General features: G+C 49.6%; 1 protein-coding gene across 1 annotated transcript; it reads left to right on the forward strand.

Moving 5' to 3' along the window:
* The first annotated feature begins 177 nt into the window (after positions 1-177).
* ZNF473 (zinc finger protein 473) lies at positions 178-16,297 on the forward strand. The gene is given in 5 exon segments (XM_027617281.2): positions 178-286; positions 9,536-9,662; positions 11,772-11,861; positions 13,088-15,572; positions 15,574-16,297. Coding segments are annotated over 4 exon segments (2,745 nt in total). The 5' UTR covers positions 178-286; positions 9,536-9,562; the 3' UTR covers positions 15,644-16,297.
* The last annotated feature ends 411 nt before the right edge of the window (positions 16,298-16,708 follow it).

The raw sequence follows: 16,708 nt of genomic DNA on the forward strand, positions 1-16,708 counted from the left end.
CACACGCCACCTGGTCCCGATTTTGTTTCTACTCTATTTCCCAGAGTGCTCAGCGGAACCTGTAAGGCCAAGGAAGCGGGTGGAGATAGGAAGACAAGGGGCGGAACCCGCACAGTCTTCTGGGAAACGGAGTCCTCGAGCTGGCGCGGAGTCTCCTGGGTGGAGTAGTTTGAGGAAATTCACGCGACGCCGGAAGTGGTTACGAGGCGCTAGCGAGAGGAGTTGGGTCAGCGTTTTTTTCTCGGCGGGAGTAGCGTCTGTTAATCCGGCGGACTACAGTCTTCAGGTGAGGAGACGCCGAGGGTGGCGTCGTTGAGTACTTCGGAGGCTTGGGGGCTCGGTCCTTCCTGAGGGGTGACGGAATGCTCACGGGGCGATTTCGGCAAAGGGCGCGCCGTCTTGGGCGGTAGGTGTCTAGGTGAGGTCTTGAAGGCTGTCTTGTTTAGAGCCTGTTCCGGGCCGGGCTTTCTGGAAACCTGAAACGGTTTCCAGTCCTTACCGGAGCCCTTGAGAGGATTGGTTAGATTTTATTTTGAGCGAGGAGTCTGAGGCCGAAGGAGTGGTTGAGTTGCTCGAAGTTGAAGCGAGGCAAATCTCGAGGGATGAATGAATGGGAGGACTTCTTCACGAGGTCGAAGTATTTCACATTCGAGCGCCTCCTGTGTGGCGGCCGCCGCGCCGTTCTCGGATTTCCTTCTGTGATCACCGCAGCAGCGCTAAGTGCAGCTCCTCGCTTTTATCGGCTCCCTTGGCAGGATCTCGGGAATCACATATTTTCATAGTTTAGAAAGTTAAAAGGGTGCATATTTTATAGTTAGTCAACACCCCAGAGGGATCTGGGGCAATTCTTGGAAATTGATTTCTGCAGGGAAAGGCGTGAATCTTCACACTACACTCATCCTGTGGCGGTTCGGGTTCGTTTTGCTGTCAGTTTATGAATAAAGTTCTGGTTTTCAGAGCTTTTTTGGTTTTTAGAATGAACAGATACGGGACTGTGGATCTGTTTCATTTGTCCCATTTTGTACATGTGGAAACCAGGCACAGAGAGCGTGAATGATCTAGATCTAGCCATGGCTCCACACTAAGCAGCAGCAAGACTTCCCAACTCCAGGGCCCAAGATTTTTCAGTCCTGTAATTGTTCGGCTCGAGTTATTCTGACAGGCTGGGTGACCTTGAACTTCACAGTCGGGCTCCTGTTTCTTCTGTCCCATGGCTCAAAGTGTATGAGATGTGGACAGAACGTGATGTGAAAACTGCAGACGGAGGTCTCAAGCTCAGATGTCTCTGAGAGGCAGATAAGTTAAAGGAGAGAACCTGTCTGGAGGAGGGCTGTGGGGCATCAGGGAGCACTTGCCCCATCTAAGGGGGGGTCGCTTTAAGTAGGCACCAACTGACAGATCAGCGGGCCAAATCTAGGATTTTTTGGACACTGGAAATATAATTTTTAAGCGAAATAACTTTGAGACTACTTAAAATAATTTATTTCAAAACCTCCTATCTGCCAACGCTGTGGGCAAAACAAAAACAAACAAACAAACAAAAAAACACCACATCTGTGGACCAAATTATACTCACAAGTTGAGGCTTAACCTCCGTCATGTGAGGAAGACACTGATGAGTAGATGTTAGCACTTACAAGTCTGCCACATTGCCTAATCTGCAGTCAAAATCTGGAAAGCCCTGAAGATCATATTTTTCCATAAATTTCGTGTCCAGACCTGACTGGAACTGCTAAAAGTGATAACCTTTAATTATCCTACCTAGAGTGAATATTTATACCCTTTACTCTAGAAATATCGACATGTTCAATTACAAAATGCTGCTTGTCCCACACTGCACTGTGATTTTAAAGAAATATATTGTATATATGGTATATCACCTTCCAAAAAATCTGAAAATTTCTGAACTTCAAAGCACATCTGGCTCCAGAGCCTTAAGACTTGTGGGCCGGTCATTATGACAATCCTGCTGCTTTGTGATAGGGGTAGTTTCCTCACTTCATAGGTACGTGCTGATTAGGAAGTTCACAGGGCTACCGATGTGTAAATAGCCCTATGGTACAGTGTTTTGTATATTATAGATCATGAAAATAGCTCAGTGGGCAGTGGCCATAATCCTTTTTTTTTTTTTTTTTAATGAAGTAAAATAGAAGAGACCAGAATAGAAAAGATCCTGGTACATTCTATTTTTTAAGATTCAGTATTATTTCATGAAGCTTTTGTTTAGTTATGTGTGTGAAGGAGTAGTAATGGTATATATTGTCTTTGTTACTGTGGGTCATGGTTTAAAAAAAAAATAGTTGGAGGAATCTTGCTGTTGTAGAAATAGCAGGTTTTGGAGGCCAACTCACCTGGGTGAGATCCTAGAGATGGTAGATCAGAAATCCCAGAAAGGTCATCCCAGGGTTTCAATTAGACATTGTGTCCTGTCAAGAAAACATGTAAAAAGTATCTACTGTACTGGGCCTGAGACACAGTAGTGAGCAAGAGGGAAGATCCCACCACCTTAAATGGGCACCTCTCCCAAACACGTATCTACTGACCGTAACAAGTGCCAAGAACAGTTATGAAGTTGCTTTGTAGGTTCTGATGCACAGTGGAAAGGAAGGGCTGGGGTAGTTTCTTTTTTTTTTTTTTTAAGATTTTATTTCTTTATTTGAGAGAGAGAATGAGAGGGAGAGAGCATGAGAGGGAGGAGGGTCAGAAGGAGAAGCAGACTCCCTGCTGAGCAGGGAGCCCCATGTGGGACTCGATCCCAGGACTCCAGGATCATGACCTGAGCCGAAGGCAGTCGCTTAACCAACTGAGCCACCCAGGCACCCCAATACAAAGTTGTTGTGATTCCTGCAGGGAGGCTCACGTTCAGCCTGATCCTCCTTTTTTCTTCTGCCCCTGAAGGCAGGCAGACGCCCAACCGACTGAGCCACCCAGGTGCCCCCAGCCTGATCCTCCTACTTCAGGACATTTTGGGGGTTCATCCAGCATGGCCAGGGAGTCAACCCTTGGAGGAAGGGAGACTTTGCCCCAGCTCCCTTGTCCCCCCTGCATCTCTACCAGTGGGGAACGTGGAGGGGAAGGAGAGGGAGCTTAAATGAGACCTCCAGCTGCTGGGCCCTAGTTGGCTGTGACTGAGGTGAGCTGAGGGCCCCTCTGTCCTAATCAGTCATCCCCAAAGCCTGCACAGCTGGCCTGCCTTTATTCTGGGCTCATTGTCCTCTGGTGGCCCCCAAGTGATTCTCTCTTTATACTATTGCTTCCCTATGCAGTACCCTTCCAGGAATCCTTGCTGCTTATAGGATAAAATCCACATATCTCAGCACAATCCTGCATGATCTGAGTCCCACCACCTTCCACGGCATCTTCTCTGTCTCCCTAAGTAACGAAAACTCCTTTCTTGGCCTGGTGGTAAAATGTTACACTGTACTTTCCAGATTTGCAGCCTTTGCTCAGGCTCCACCCTCTGCCAGAATACCCTACCCGCCATCTCTGGCTGCTAAGTCTTACACAGCCTTCAAGACACAGCTCAGTACCCCCACCTTCTCTGGGCAGTCAGCTCTTCCCGGCTCTGCTCTCCCATAGCGTCCCCTGTTGCCTCCACCATAGCACAGATCCACCTGGATGTGGTTGTTCCTGCCCCTGTCTGTCAGCCCCACCAGACAAGGTGCTCCTTGGGGATGGGTACTGATTGGGACTCACCTCTGGGCCCCCAGGGAACAGCACAGGCCCAGTACACAGGAGTTCTTGAGGCATTGCTTGAATGATGAAAGAAAACCTTCCTCTACCTGCTAATATCTGCTTATCCTTAATGATCCAACTTGAATATCTCACCCGACCAGGCAGCTTTCCCTAACTCCAAGGCAGTGTTTTCACGCCCTTTCCTGGCCACAGCCCTGGATACTGCCCTCTGTTATAGCCCTATCTCCTTATGCTCTTAGCATCCCTGAATGTCCCCTCCAGGCCAAGGACAGGGTCTGACACCTCTGTGCCTCCAGCATCCTCAGAGGGGTCTGGCACACAGGAGAAATGACTGTTGAATGAATGAATGCATGCTCTGACCTTGTCACTGGCCAGTCTAAAAACTCTGTGGCTCCCCAGTGCCCCACGAATCAAGTCCAGGGTCTTCCCACACCCTCCACCACTATTTCCAGGGGTGCTGCTGTCCAGCAAAGTCAAGGAGTCCAGGAAAGGAAGCTTCTTGAGACTCTCTAATCTGGTTCCTGGTGAGAAAACCTCTTTGGCTAATCCCTTCCGACAGGGTATATAGACAGCAACAGTTTCAACTACAAATAACAGAACACTCGACTCAACCCAGTTTAAACTGTCAGTAGATTCTGTAGGGCACATAACCGAAAAGTCCAGCGGGGGTGCTGGTTTGATCCGCCAGCTCACGCAGTGTGACCAAGACCCACTTTATCGTCCCCATCACTCAGCCCCACTACCTCTTGGCTCCATCCTTGTCCCGAAACAGCTGTCAGAACTGCATGCCCCCACATGCTTCCTACAGGTAGGCTTTGTTCTAGGTGCTGTATTGACACACTAGGGAACCAGCTGATGTGGTCCCTGCCATCATGTAGCTCATATGTTATGGGGGGGTAAGAGCGTGTCTGTTTGCGAGGGCTGCAGTAACAAAGTGCCTTGAACAACAGAAATGTATTGTCTTAGTTCTGGAGGCTAGAAATCTGAAGCCAGGGTGTCTGCAGGGCCCCTTCCTTTTGGAGGCTGCGGGGGAGAATCCTTTCCATGCCTCATGCAGCTTCTAGAGGGACCTGTGTTCCTTGACTCATGGTCACATCCCTTTCACCTCTGCTTCCGTCATCACCTTGCCTTCTCCCTCCTTTGTCTCCTTCTGCCTCTTATAAGGATATTGGTCATGGCAATTAGGGCTCACCTTGATCATCCAGGAGAACCTCCCCATCTCAGGATCCTTAACGTGTCACACCTGTGAAGTCCCCTTTGCCATACAAGGTAACAGTTGTGGGTTCTGGGGATTAGAACGTGGATGTCTTTGGGGGACTGTTATGTCTAAGGTCTAAAAGGGTATCTGAAACTTAACTCGCACCAGACCAAACTCAGACTCTGCCCGGAAACCTGCTTATCCCACGTCTCCGGAAGCTGCAGCTCTATCCTTCCGGTTGCTTGGGCTAAAATCTTAGAGACGTCTGGGCTCCTCTCTTTCACTGCTACATTTGATCTCTTAGGAAATGTTGTCAGCACCATCATCAGAATGTCTACATATTGTCCTGCCACCCCACTCTCCATCCCTGTCTCATTTCTCACCTGGGTCATGGAATTCATCTTTTTGCTCATCTCCCTGCCTCTGCCCTTCCACCTTTTATCTTTTTCCAGGAGGAGGGTCCTGTTTAGAATATGCTTAATTAATACGCTTAGTTTTTGAGAAATCTTTCTGTTGTATTTTTTTTTTTTTTAAGTAGGCTCCATGACCAGCACGGAGCCCAGCACGGAGCCCAACACGGGGCCTGAACTCATGACCCTGAAATCAAGATCTGAGTTGAGATCAAGAGTCGGACGCTCAACCAACTGAGCCACCGAGGTGCCCCAAAATCTTCGTTGTAAAATAAAACACAAATGCAGAAACCCATGCACATCAAATGAATGACTTAGTGAAGGCAGACACCAACCAGGTCAAGAGTGAGACCTTGGCCATCCTAGAGCCCTCTCGTGTACCCATAAATAACCTGGTTTTTGTAGTCATCACTTCCTTTTTTAGAGAAGTGGGGGTAGAGGCAGAGGGAGAGAGAATCTCAAGCAGACTCCATGCCCAGCATGAAGCCTGATGCTGGACTCCATGCTACAACCCTGAGATCATGACCTGAGCAGAAATTAAGAGCTGGACACCCAACCAACTGAGCCACCCAGGCGCCCCTTCCTTCTGGTTTTTTGAACAATAGTTTTATCACCCAAATGCATGTCCCTGTTGCCCCTTCTCTTTTTTTAATGTTTTGGGGGTTTCTTAACATATAGGTTCCTCCTCTATCCCATTCTGTTCTTAATAGTTTGTCCATTGAAGAACCAGGGCTGTTTGACCTGTAGAATTTCTCCCAGTCTGGTTTTTTTTTTTTTTTTTTTTTTGCTGGTTACTTACTTTTGGTGCTGTGTAGCATGCTCCCAGTTGGTGGCTGGATTCAGGGGCTTAGATCAGCCTCAGCCAGTCCTTTTGGGAGAACTCGGAGGGGTGCCTGAGTGGCTCAGTTGGTTAAGTGTCTGCCTTCGGCTCGGGTCATGATCCTGGGGTCCTGGGATTGGGCCCCACGTTGGGCTCCCTGCTCAGCGGGGAGCCTGCTCCTCCATCTCCCTCTGCTGCTCCCCCTGCTTGTGCTGTCCTTCTCTGTCAAAAAATAAATAAGATCTTTAAAAAAATGATTGGATAACTTAAAAAAAAAAAGAACTCGGGGAGGCCCAGAATGTCCAGTTCTCTCTTTTTGTGATCCTGGCAGGAATTGATACTTACTGCCTTCTCATCTCTGCATTCCTCAGGGCTTGCAAGATGGTGGTGCTCTAATTCGTTCCTTTTCATTAGTTGGAATACTCTTATAAAAAGATACCTCCTTGGGGTGCCTGGGTGGCTCAGTTGGTTAAGTGTCTGACTCTTGGTTTTGGCTCAGGTCATGATCTCAGGGTTTTGAGTTTGAGCCCTGCATTGGGCTCTGCACTGAGCGTGGAGCCTGTTGAGATTCTCTCTCCCTCTCCCTCGGCCCCTCCCCTGCTGCATGCACTCTCTCACTCTCTAAAAAAAAAAAAAAAAAAAAAAAAAAAGATATTTCCTTTCATCTTCTATTTGGTAACCCACTGGTACAGTTCATATAGCAGAGGTGGGATAAATGCTTGATTCTTTCCTCTTATTTACCAATTTTCAATATAAGATCAGTTCCTATCATCCTTTGAAGATGAGCATTTTTTTTAACATACCCACATGTGTGTGTTGACTGTTATTAAGAGTTTTACAAAGCATTTTCCACAAATATCAATATGACACACCCAGACTAACTTCCATAAGAACTAGACTCTTCTCTGCTCTGCCATATGCCTGGCATGAGGCAGGCTCAGAGCAGGTGCTCAGTGGTCCCTGGACGATGGGTGGTGCTGTGCAGACGGTCCTCGGCTCACTGCATCCCCACAGCAGCAGTATTTTAGAGATGAGGAAACAGGGCCTTAGAGACAGGGAATAACAAGGTCCCATGGTTAATAAATAGCAGAACCAGAATTTGATTTGGGGGCCTGACAGACTACAAAGTCATGCCTCTAACTAGTTGGCTTCCTAGGGTCACACAGGGGACTCTCACTCCTTTGCCCCCACTTAGCGAGTGTGTGACTCGGGGCAGGTGAATTTGATTCTCTGGGCCTCAATCTTACCTTCTATAAATTGTGGACAATCCTGCTTTCAAGGAATTGGTGAGTGAGGACTCCTGGATGAGATTTGTGATGGGGATGGAGAGGTGTGGAACTGTCCTTTGGTCCCTTTGGTTGGGTCCTTTCTACATGGTAGGAGGACTCAGTTGCTTCTTGGAGCAGCGACTCATGCCATGGGGCTCATTAGTCCCATCTTACTAATGGGGTAGGAATCAGGGTTCAGAAGGGGCATGTGACTTACTTGCCAGTGGTCATCCACAGCGGAAGGTAGCGGGGCCAGGTGCCAAGCCCAACTAGAGACTCAGGTTCCATTCTTAGGTAAAACATGCCTGTAGGGGCACCTGGGTGGTGCAGTTGGTTACGTGTCTGACTCTTGGTTTTGGCTCAGGTCATGATCTTACGGTCATGGGATCAAGCCCTACATTGGGCTCTGCTCTCAGCATGGAGCTTGCTTGAGAGTCTTACTCCCTCTCTCTCTGCCCCTCCCCCTCATGCCCTCTCCCTCTCCCTCTCTCTCTCAAATGAATGAATAAATCTTTTTAAAAAACCCATGCCTTTGTGTGCATTGATAGCAGTCTGGAGGGAGCACATCAGAGAGCCATGGGTCCTCCTGGAGACGGGGTGCTTGGGGTAAGGCTGGCACTTTTTTTTTTTTTTAAGATTTTATTTGAGAGAGAGAGAGGGGTGAGGGACAGAGGGAGAAGCAGACTCCCTGCTGAGGGAGAAGCAGACTCCCTGCTGAGCAGAGAGCCTGATGTGGGGCTCCATCCCAGGACCCCGGGATCATGACTTGAGCCAAAGGCAGTCGCTTAACCAACTGAGCCACCTCAACCCTTTTTTTAAGTAGGTTCCACACCCAGTGTGGAGCCCAACACAGAGCTTGAAATCATGACCTTGAGATCAAGACCTGAGCTGAGATTAAGAGTAAGATGCTTAACCAGCTGAGCCACCCAGGCACCCAAAGGCTGGCCCTTTATTATCAATACTTCTCAAGTATTTGAGGGTTTGTTCTAAGTACCTACTCACTAGGAAGTTTTCAAATTAAGAAAGATGATGTCACTTACAGTTGGACATTCGGGTGCCTCAGGCAGTCATGCAGCCCAAAATGGACCCAGCACCACCTATGAGGGCTCTTGCTTCCCCTCAGAAGTCGTACTGAATCTAATCAGGCCACTTACCAAGCAGTTTCTGGGAGATGCAGTGGGCCAAGGAGCAGCCAGATGACAGTGAGAGGAATCGCCACGTCTATAATGTGGGACGGTGGAGGGACGGTGGAGGAATGAGAGGGCAGAGGGTACAGCTGTAGATTAAAAACCTTCAGAGTCATGTCAACCCAGTGCAGGGCGTGGGCCACTTTGGCTTCTGATTCAAACAAGCCAGCCAGAAAAACATACCATTGAACCCATAGTGGTCAAATCATAGCAGAATGGTGATGCCAGGGGCTGGGCTGGGGCTGGGGGTGGGGAGATGGTGTTTAAAGGGGACAGAATTTCAGTTCTGCAAGGCGATGGCTGCATAATGTGAATGCCTTTGATGCCACTGGATGAAGTGGCATTTTTTTTTTTTACAATTAAAAAGAAAAAACCACCATTGAGATGTCAGACAAATCTACATTCAGACTTTGAATATGGTCTAGGTATTCAGTGACTAAGGAGTTCTCTTGTAAATATTGAAGTATTCACAGGGGAAATCAGATGCTGCCTGGGATTCATTTTGAAATATTTTGTCTCCCCCCCCCCCCCCCCCCGCAAAAAAACCTAATGAACAAAATAGACCAGTGTTAACAAGGGTTGAAGTTGGGTGATGGGTACATGGCGGTCTGTTACAAACAAATCTCTACTTCTGTATATGTCTGAAATTTTCCATAATAACTTAAAATCTTGAATGAACACTCAAAAGCAAGAGCCACAGTATGTAGATTTTAGCAACAGGCAGACGTGGATTTAAGTCCTGCCTGTGTGACCTTGAGGGGACCTCAACGTCCCCTCTCCAAGACTCCATATCTTGCCTATAAAATATGGGGATGCCCAGTCTCTTATGTCTCAGGACTCCCAGGAGATGATTTTTGTCAAAGGCCTGGTATATTGAGAGCGGGCTGCATGGAGTGAGCCACTGGGTCCTTCCCTGACCCCAGTCCCAGTGTCACTGACAGTGTGTCACATTTCAGGAATTTGTGCCCCTTGGGGATGCGGCCATGGACTTCACATTGGAGGACTGGGAGCACCTGGGGCTGGACCAGGGGGACCTGTTCTGGGACACAGCGCTGGACAACTACCAGAACCTATTCCTGCTGAGTGAGTGTCCACTCCAGCCCCGGGGGCTTGGTCACTGCCCTGCTCAGTGGCTCCTGTCCCCCAGGATAAACTCCCGGCTCCTGAGTGCCGGAGAACGAGCATAACATGGCCCAACAGTGCTCAGCTGGCCAGTTCTGGCCACAAACCCCCCTCCAGGGACATTGGCAATGCCCTTGCTGATTATCAGCACTTGGGAGTGGGGGGTATGCACCTAGCATCTCGGAGGTAGAGCCCAGGCTTGTTGCCACATGTCCTGGAATGCAAGGACAGCCCCTACAGCCGAGGATTATCCGACCCCAAATGTCAGGAGTGCCAAGGTTGAGAAACCCTGATCACCCCCACCTGCTGCTCTGGCTTCGTCAGCACTTTCCTCTTTGTCATTGTAAAGTTGATAGGCAGAGTCCTCGCGTCTGCCTTCCCCTCTGCTGGAAGACTTGTCCCCTCCCTGCCCCCAGGACGGCCTGTGAGCAAGTCCTCCTCTGTCTCCTGCTCTGCTCACCCACCACCCCTGCACTTGCTAACTGCTCATTTGATGTTCTGTCTCCTGCAGCTGGGACGGGTGCCCCCTGAGGGTAGGGACTGTTCGCCCATGCTGCTCACGGGTATATCCCCAGTGTCTGGAACAGTCTGTACCTGCTGTGGGGACTCACCGAGCGGCAGCTCAGTAAATGCAGGAGCAGCTGGGTCAGGAGCCGTGTCTCATGCTGGGTCAGTGCTGAGAACTGCCCTTCAATCCTACCATCCCCCCCACGAAGAAGTCTGACTCCCTGTTTTGTGGGCCCTTCTGAAATCGAGGTCCACAGAGGGGAAGTCACCATCTCAGCTATGCTGAGGTCCCCACAAGCACCCTGTGTTTGGTGGTGCACGAGGAGGACTCGCAGGACTCAGCATGTAGTTGTACTCCTGGCCACGACATATTAGAGAAAAGACCCAGCACGGGCAGCAAAGGGGAAACCAGAGCCAGCTTCCAGAGCCCTCTGCCTGTGGAGTCCCACAGGTTGTGTACCAAGGTGACAACACATGGGAAATGTCTACCAGGGACGCTTGTTAAAGAGACTCAGTGCCCATAATTTTTACTGGGGGCTGGTCACAGAGGCGTGCTCTGCCTGGAATGTACCAGAATTCTAGACTCCCAGAAGGGAAGCAGGTGTTCAGCATGACCCTTGGGGCACAGGAAATCTGGCACCCTCCTCAAATCCAGGTTCCCAGACACCAGCCAAGGGCCAGCCTTGCAGATTTTCTCTCAACTCTGCCCAATGTGTGCTATAGAAGCAGCTTGGCTCAGACCTCTGTGTCTTTTCTATTTTTAAACTACGGGACACAGTAAATGCATGTTTCCCTTGACTCCCCTGCACATGTGTGTATACACCCGAGCAGCGTATTAGCTTCCTATGGCTGCTCTTACTCATGCCACGAACACAGCAGCTTAAAACAATTCTTACAGTTCTGGAGGTCGGAAGTATGAAATGGGTCTGACGGGGCTAAAATCAGGGTGTTGGCAGGGCTCGATCCTTTTGGAGGCTCCAGGGAAGAGTGTTTCTTTGCCCCTTTTCAGCTTCTAGAGGCGCCTGCATTGGTTGGCTCACGGCCCTTTCATTTTCAAGCCAGAAGGGGCTTTTCCTCCACTGTAGCTCGGACCCCCAGTATTACGACTCTGCTCCCTTCCTTAAGGAGTTAGTTTGCAGGGGGCAGCGTGTGGGGCTGACTGGGCTGTGGGAACCCGGCATGCTCCATCCCAGGCCCGGCCTGTGGAGGCCTCAGGTGATGCGTGCTCCCTGGGTGAATGCGTGAGCCACGGATGGCTGAGTAAGTACGAGCCTCTCCACCTGGCAAACCGCTCATGCCTCAAGAGCTGCTGCAAGTCCTTTGTATCCCCAGCCCCGGATGTCACAGCTCCGATTGTCCTAGATCGTGACTGTCTGCGTCCCTCTCCTCCACTGGGAACCCAGCAGGGCAGGTGTCCCTGGAGTCGCCCAGTGCAGCGTCTGGCCCTCAGGAGCAGTACGCTGGATAAAGCATTGGCTAGGCAGGAGAGCCAGGAGGTTCTCGCTACGCAGCTGCCTGGTCCTCCATGTCCTAGTTGATGACAGTGCTATTCTCTGCCTGCAGACCCCTCCAAACCCAAACTGACCTCCCATACAGATGGCACCGAGGAGCTGAAGGTCCGGGTGAGAGAAAGCCCAGAATCGGCGGGCCCTGGTGAGTGGGCAGGGAGGGGAGGGCGGTGGGCCCGTGCCACATGGCCCCTTGTGTGCCATCCATCTTTGGAACTTCCATCCAGATCCAGAATGTTTATCCAGACATCTTGACCCTGGACTGATGAGTGTCACTCTGCCATGTGCTGGCTTCTGTCCGCTCATCCTGGCAGGTTGGGACCGTCCCTCTGCCGGCCTGTCTTGTCTCCGTCTACATCAGTGTTCAGCATGCGGCTGTTCTGGTGCCTTTCCTCTGTCCCCTCGTCCATCTTTTCAGGCTGAGCAGGAGGTGGCCTTCCAGGCCCTGACTCAGTCTGTCCACCTTCCTGCCTTGTGCCTGTTGAGCCCTGTGAACCCCCGGTCTGTTTCACCCCTCTTTGTACAAGTCCGTCCCACAGGGCACAGCGGGGGGCTGCATCTGTGAATAATGCAAGCCCAGGCCTTAATGCAGCCAAGAACATTTGTTTGGGTCTCTCCTAGGCTGTGCTTCCTCCGGGGGGAGCAGGTTAGGCAGTGAGGGTATGAACCTGGTTGAGATGTCCCCAGTGGGAAAAGGCAGAGCAGGGGCCTTGCCTGGGGCACAGGAGGCTTTTCTCATGGTCAGATCATTAACACAAGAAGGGCCCCCGAATCAGAGATCACAGGGGGGTGGCCGCATGGCTTGGTCTCAGCCTCCACCACCCAGTCAGGATGCAGCTCTGTTCTTGGCTCACTGCTCGTGAGCTCATGAATGTGGACCCTCTATAGCCTCCTGTCAAGTGCATAGGTGACCAGCCCAGGCACAGAATCCGGCCACCTCAACAACATATGCTGTTTCCAAGCACACGTAGCTGTGCCTTTACCAACCAAATCTGTCCTCCGGTGGTAATAACGGTACTGCGTTACTATTATTTATAATTTTTTCCCCATTGAACAGTGCCCTTCTCCAGGAAGTGGGCCATAGCTGATGGGGGTAATGGCAGAGAGTATTTGCTGAGAGGCTCCCCTTCCCAGTGGAGCCCCTGTGGCTGCCCAGTTCCCCGCTTAACTGTCCTGGAAATGGGCTCTTTGTTTCCTGTGATGCTAGTTCCAGCCAGGTCACGACTTTGGCCCCTTCTCCTTCATCACCTTGAGGACAGGCTTACTGAGGAGCCATCACCCGTTCTCCCTCTTGTCTGTGTTCTCACCCTGCAGCTCCAGACTTTTTTACCCTTGGGAACGGGAGACAGCTACACTTTCTCTCTCTTTCAGACACAGCTGAGGTCAAGAACTGTCTTCTGGCCCAAGACTTCTTGGAAGAAGAACTCTCCCAGGAGATCGTGGAGACGTTTTCCAAGGATGGCCTCTGGAACTCCAGTTGGGAGAAAGTCTGTGTAGGCGAGAGTTGGTTAGATAGTATCTTAGAGGATCCAGAAAGTTTTCAGAGGTCTGACTTTGCTACCAACAAGGAAAGTCCCATAGAATGCAGGAGTCACGAACTCAAGAGAGACCTTGATCCTGAGTCTCTCCTTTCCACAGGAGAGGATTCTGTGATTCACAGTCCTCCTGAAAAGAGCCTGGCACCAGCTACGTCTCTAGAACATGGGAGTGACTTTGGCTGTGACTTAGACCAGAGCCGGCAGGAGACTGTCCAGGAAGGGGAGAAACTGTATAAATGTAGTGAATGTGGGAAGAGCTTCAGCCAGAGTTACCACCTTATCCAGCACTGGATTATTCATACTAGAGAGAAACCCACTGTACATCAAGAGTACGAGGAATGTTTCAGCCAGAGTTCTTGCCTCTTTGTGCCTCCGATGACTCACACAGGCTACAAATCCTGTGTGTGTACCAAGTACGGGAAAACTTTCAGTCAGAATACACACCTTCTGTGGCATCAGAAAATTCACACTGGAGAAAAACCATCTAAGAATCAAGATGGTGACCAGCTGTCAGGTCTCGGCTTACAGCCTGCTGAGCATCAGAAAACCCACACGGAGGGTCAGTCCTACATATGTAGCGAGTGTGGCAAGAGTTTCAGCCGAACCTTTCATCTTAGTCAGCATCAGAAGACCCATACCCAGAAACGCTATGAATGCGCCAAATGCAAAGCGACCTTCAACTTCCCCAAATACCTCCTCCAACACCAGAAAATCCATGCTGCGAACACGCCCTCTGAGTGTCAGGAATGCGGGAAGACCTTCAGGCGGAGTTTGCTGCTTGTCAAACACCAGTCTGTTCACACCGGAGAAAAGCCTTACAAGTGTGATCAGTGTGGGAAACCCTTCAGGAATATCTCAACCCTAAAGATCCACCAGAGGGTTCACAGTGGAGAGAAGCCTTACAAATGCAGTGAGTGTGGGAAAGCCTTCTACCGGAACACTCACCTTAATGAACATCAGAGGATTCACACTGGCTACCGGCCCTATAAATGTCACAAATGCATCAAGAGTTTCAGCCGGCCCTCCCACCTGATTCGACACCAGTCCATCCATGCCACAGAAAAGCCCTACAGCTGTGCCAAATGCAAGGAAACTTTCAGCCACAATGAACACCTTGTCCAACACCAGAAAATGCACAATGTGGAGACCCCCTATGAGTGTCAGGAGTGTGGTGAGCGCTTCATCTGCAGCTCCACCCTAACTTGCCACCAGACTGTTCACACCAGAGAAAAACAAGGACTTGGTGAGAGCAGGAGGATCCTGAATCAGGACTCAGAGCAGAGAGAGCAACCAAGAATCGGCGAGAAGCACTTTAAGTGTAAAAAATGCGAGAAAACCTTTAGCCGCAGCAAATACCTGACTCAGCACGAGAGGGTTCACACCAGGGTGAAACCCTTTGAGTGTAACCAGTGTGGAAAAGCCTTTGGCCAAAGTACACAGCTCATTCGCCACCAGAGCATCCACTCTGGGGCGAGGCGGTATGAATGTGGGGACTGTGGGAAGGCCTTCATCCGCAGCACTTCCCTTACCAAACATCAGTCTGTCCACAAAAGCGAGCACCCCTTTAAATGTAATGAATGTGGAAAGACCTTCAGTGAAAGTGCACATCTCTCAGAACATTGGTTAATTCACACTGCAGAGAAACTATCTCAGTGTAACAAATGTGACAAAGCCTTTGCCCCTGGTAACTACCTTACTCAGCATCATAAAGCTCATTCTAGAAAGAAGTCCTTTGAGTGTAACGAATGTGGAAAATCATTCCATCAGAGCTTGTGCCTTTCTAAGCATCAGAGAGATCACACAGGTGAGAAATCCCACAAATGCAGTCACTGTGGGAAAACCTTCAGCATGGGTGCTCAACTCATTGAACACCAGAGAGTTCACACCAGAGAAAAGCCTTATGTTTGTCAGGAATGTGGGAAAGCCTTCAGCCAGAGCTCGTGCCTTTCTGTTCACCAGCGAGTTCACACCGGAGAAAAGCCTTATGTTTGTCAGGAATGCGGGAAAGCCTTCAGCCAGAGCTCGTGCCTTTCTGTTCACCAGAGAATTCACACCGGGGAAAAGCCTTATGTTTGTCAGGAATGCGGGAAAGCCTTCAGCCAGAGCTCGTGCCTTTCTGTTCACCAGAGAATTCATACTGGGGAGAAGCCTTATGTGTGTGCTGAATGTGGGAAAGCCTTTGCCCAGAAAGCAAATCTGATGCAGCATGAGAGAGTTCACACTGGGGAGAAGCCTTATGCCTGTAGGGTGTGTGGGAAAGCCTTTGGCCTCAGTGCCCATCTCAGTCAGCACCAGAGAGTTCACACCCAGGAGAAACTAGCAATGTCAACCTTGTCAGCCCTTTGCTGCAGGTCTCAGCAGACATCAGCAAGTTCACACTTACAGGTAACAAGGAGTTAAGTAGAAAGTAACAAGTAGCAATACTTCCTAGTACTGGGTGGCAGCAAACTCCCAGACATCTGAACATGGTTCATCTGAGTCCTAAAGTTGAAATCACATTGTAAGCTCCCTCTCTCCAAATAAATAGATCTCTTTATCCATAAAGAGTGATTAGAAAATTTGTACACGAGTTTCATGAAAACACAGTAGTTGAGAACATGGGAATTCAGAGGTAGACCCGAGCCAGTTGGCTGAGTTAAATCCCAGCTCTGACACGTGCTACCTGAGTGATCTGGGGAGAGTCATGGGACCTCCTAGGGCATCCTCATCTGTAAAATGGGCACAAGACAATTACCTACCTCAGAGGGCTGTTGTGAGAATAAATAAATAGATGTAAAGAAGCACTTTGAACTGAGTGCCCAGCACATAGCAAGTACTCACCAAATGTGAGCTACAAATACTTACAATACACGACAAATATATTGAAAAGGGAAGAATTAGCAATCCTCTATTTAGTGCAGTTAATGTTCTTGCTAAAACTATGCAGTGGCTTTCATTTTTTAAAAAGGTTTTATTTATTTATTTGAGAGAGCACGAGCAGGGGTGAGGTGCAGAGGGAGAGAGAGAAGCAGGCTCCCCATTGAGCAGGGAGCCTGACCCAGAACTCGATCGCAGGACCCTGAGATCATGACCTGAGCCAGGCAGATGCCCAACCAACTGAGCCACCCAGGTGCCCCTCATTTTTTTTTTTTTTTAAGATTTTACTTTTAAGTTATATCTATACCCAACATGGGGCTTGAACTGACCACTGAGACCAAGAGTCATATGCTCTTCTGACTGAGCCAGTTAGGTGCCCTTTCATCACTTTTATTTATTTATTTTTTAGATAGTTTTTTTTTCAAGATTTTATTTATTTTAGAGTGAGTGGGAGGGAGAGGAAGAGAGAATCTGAAGCAGATTCTGTGCTAAGCGCAGAGCCTGATGTAGGGCTTGATCCCACAACCGTGAGATCACAACCCCAGCCAAAACCAAGAGTTGGATGCTCAATTGGCTGAGCCACACAGGTGCCCCACAT

The sequence above is a fragment of the Zalophus californianus genome, chromosome 17, assembly GCF_009762305.2.
Source record: "Zalophus californianus isolate mZalCal1 chromosome 17, mZalCal1.pri.v2, whole genome shotgun sequence".
Lineage (NCBI taxonomy): Eukaryota > Metazoa > Chordata > Mammalia > Carnivora > Otariidae > Zalophus > Zalophus californianus.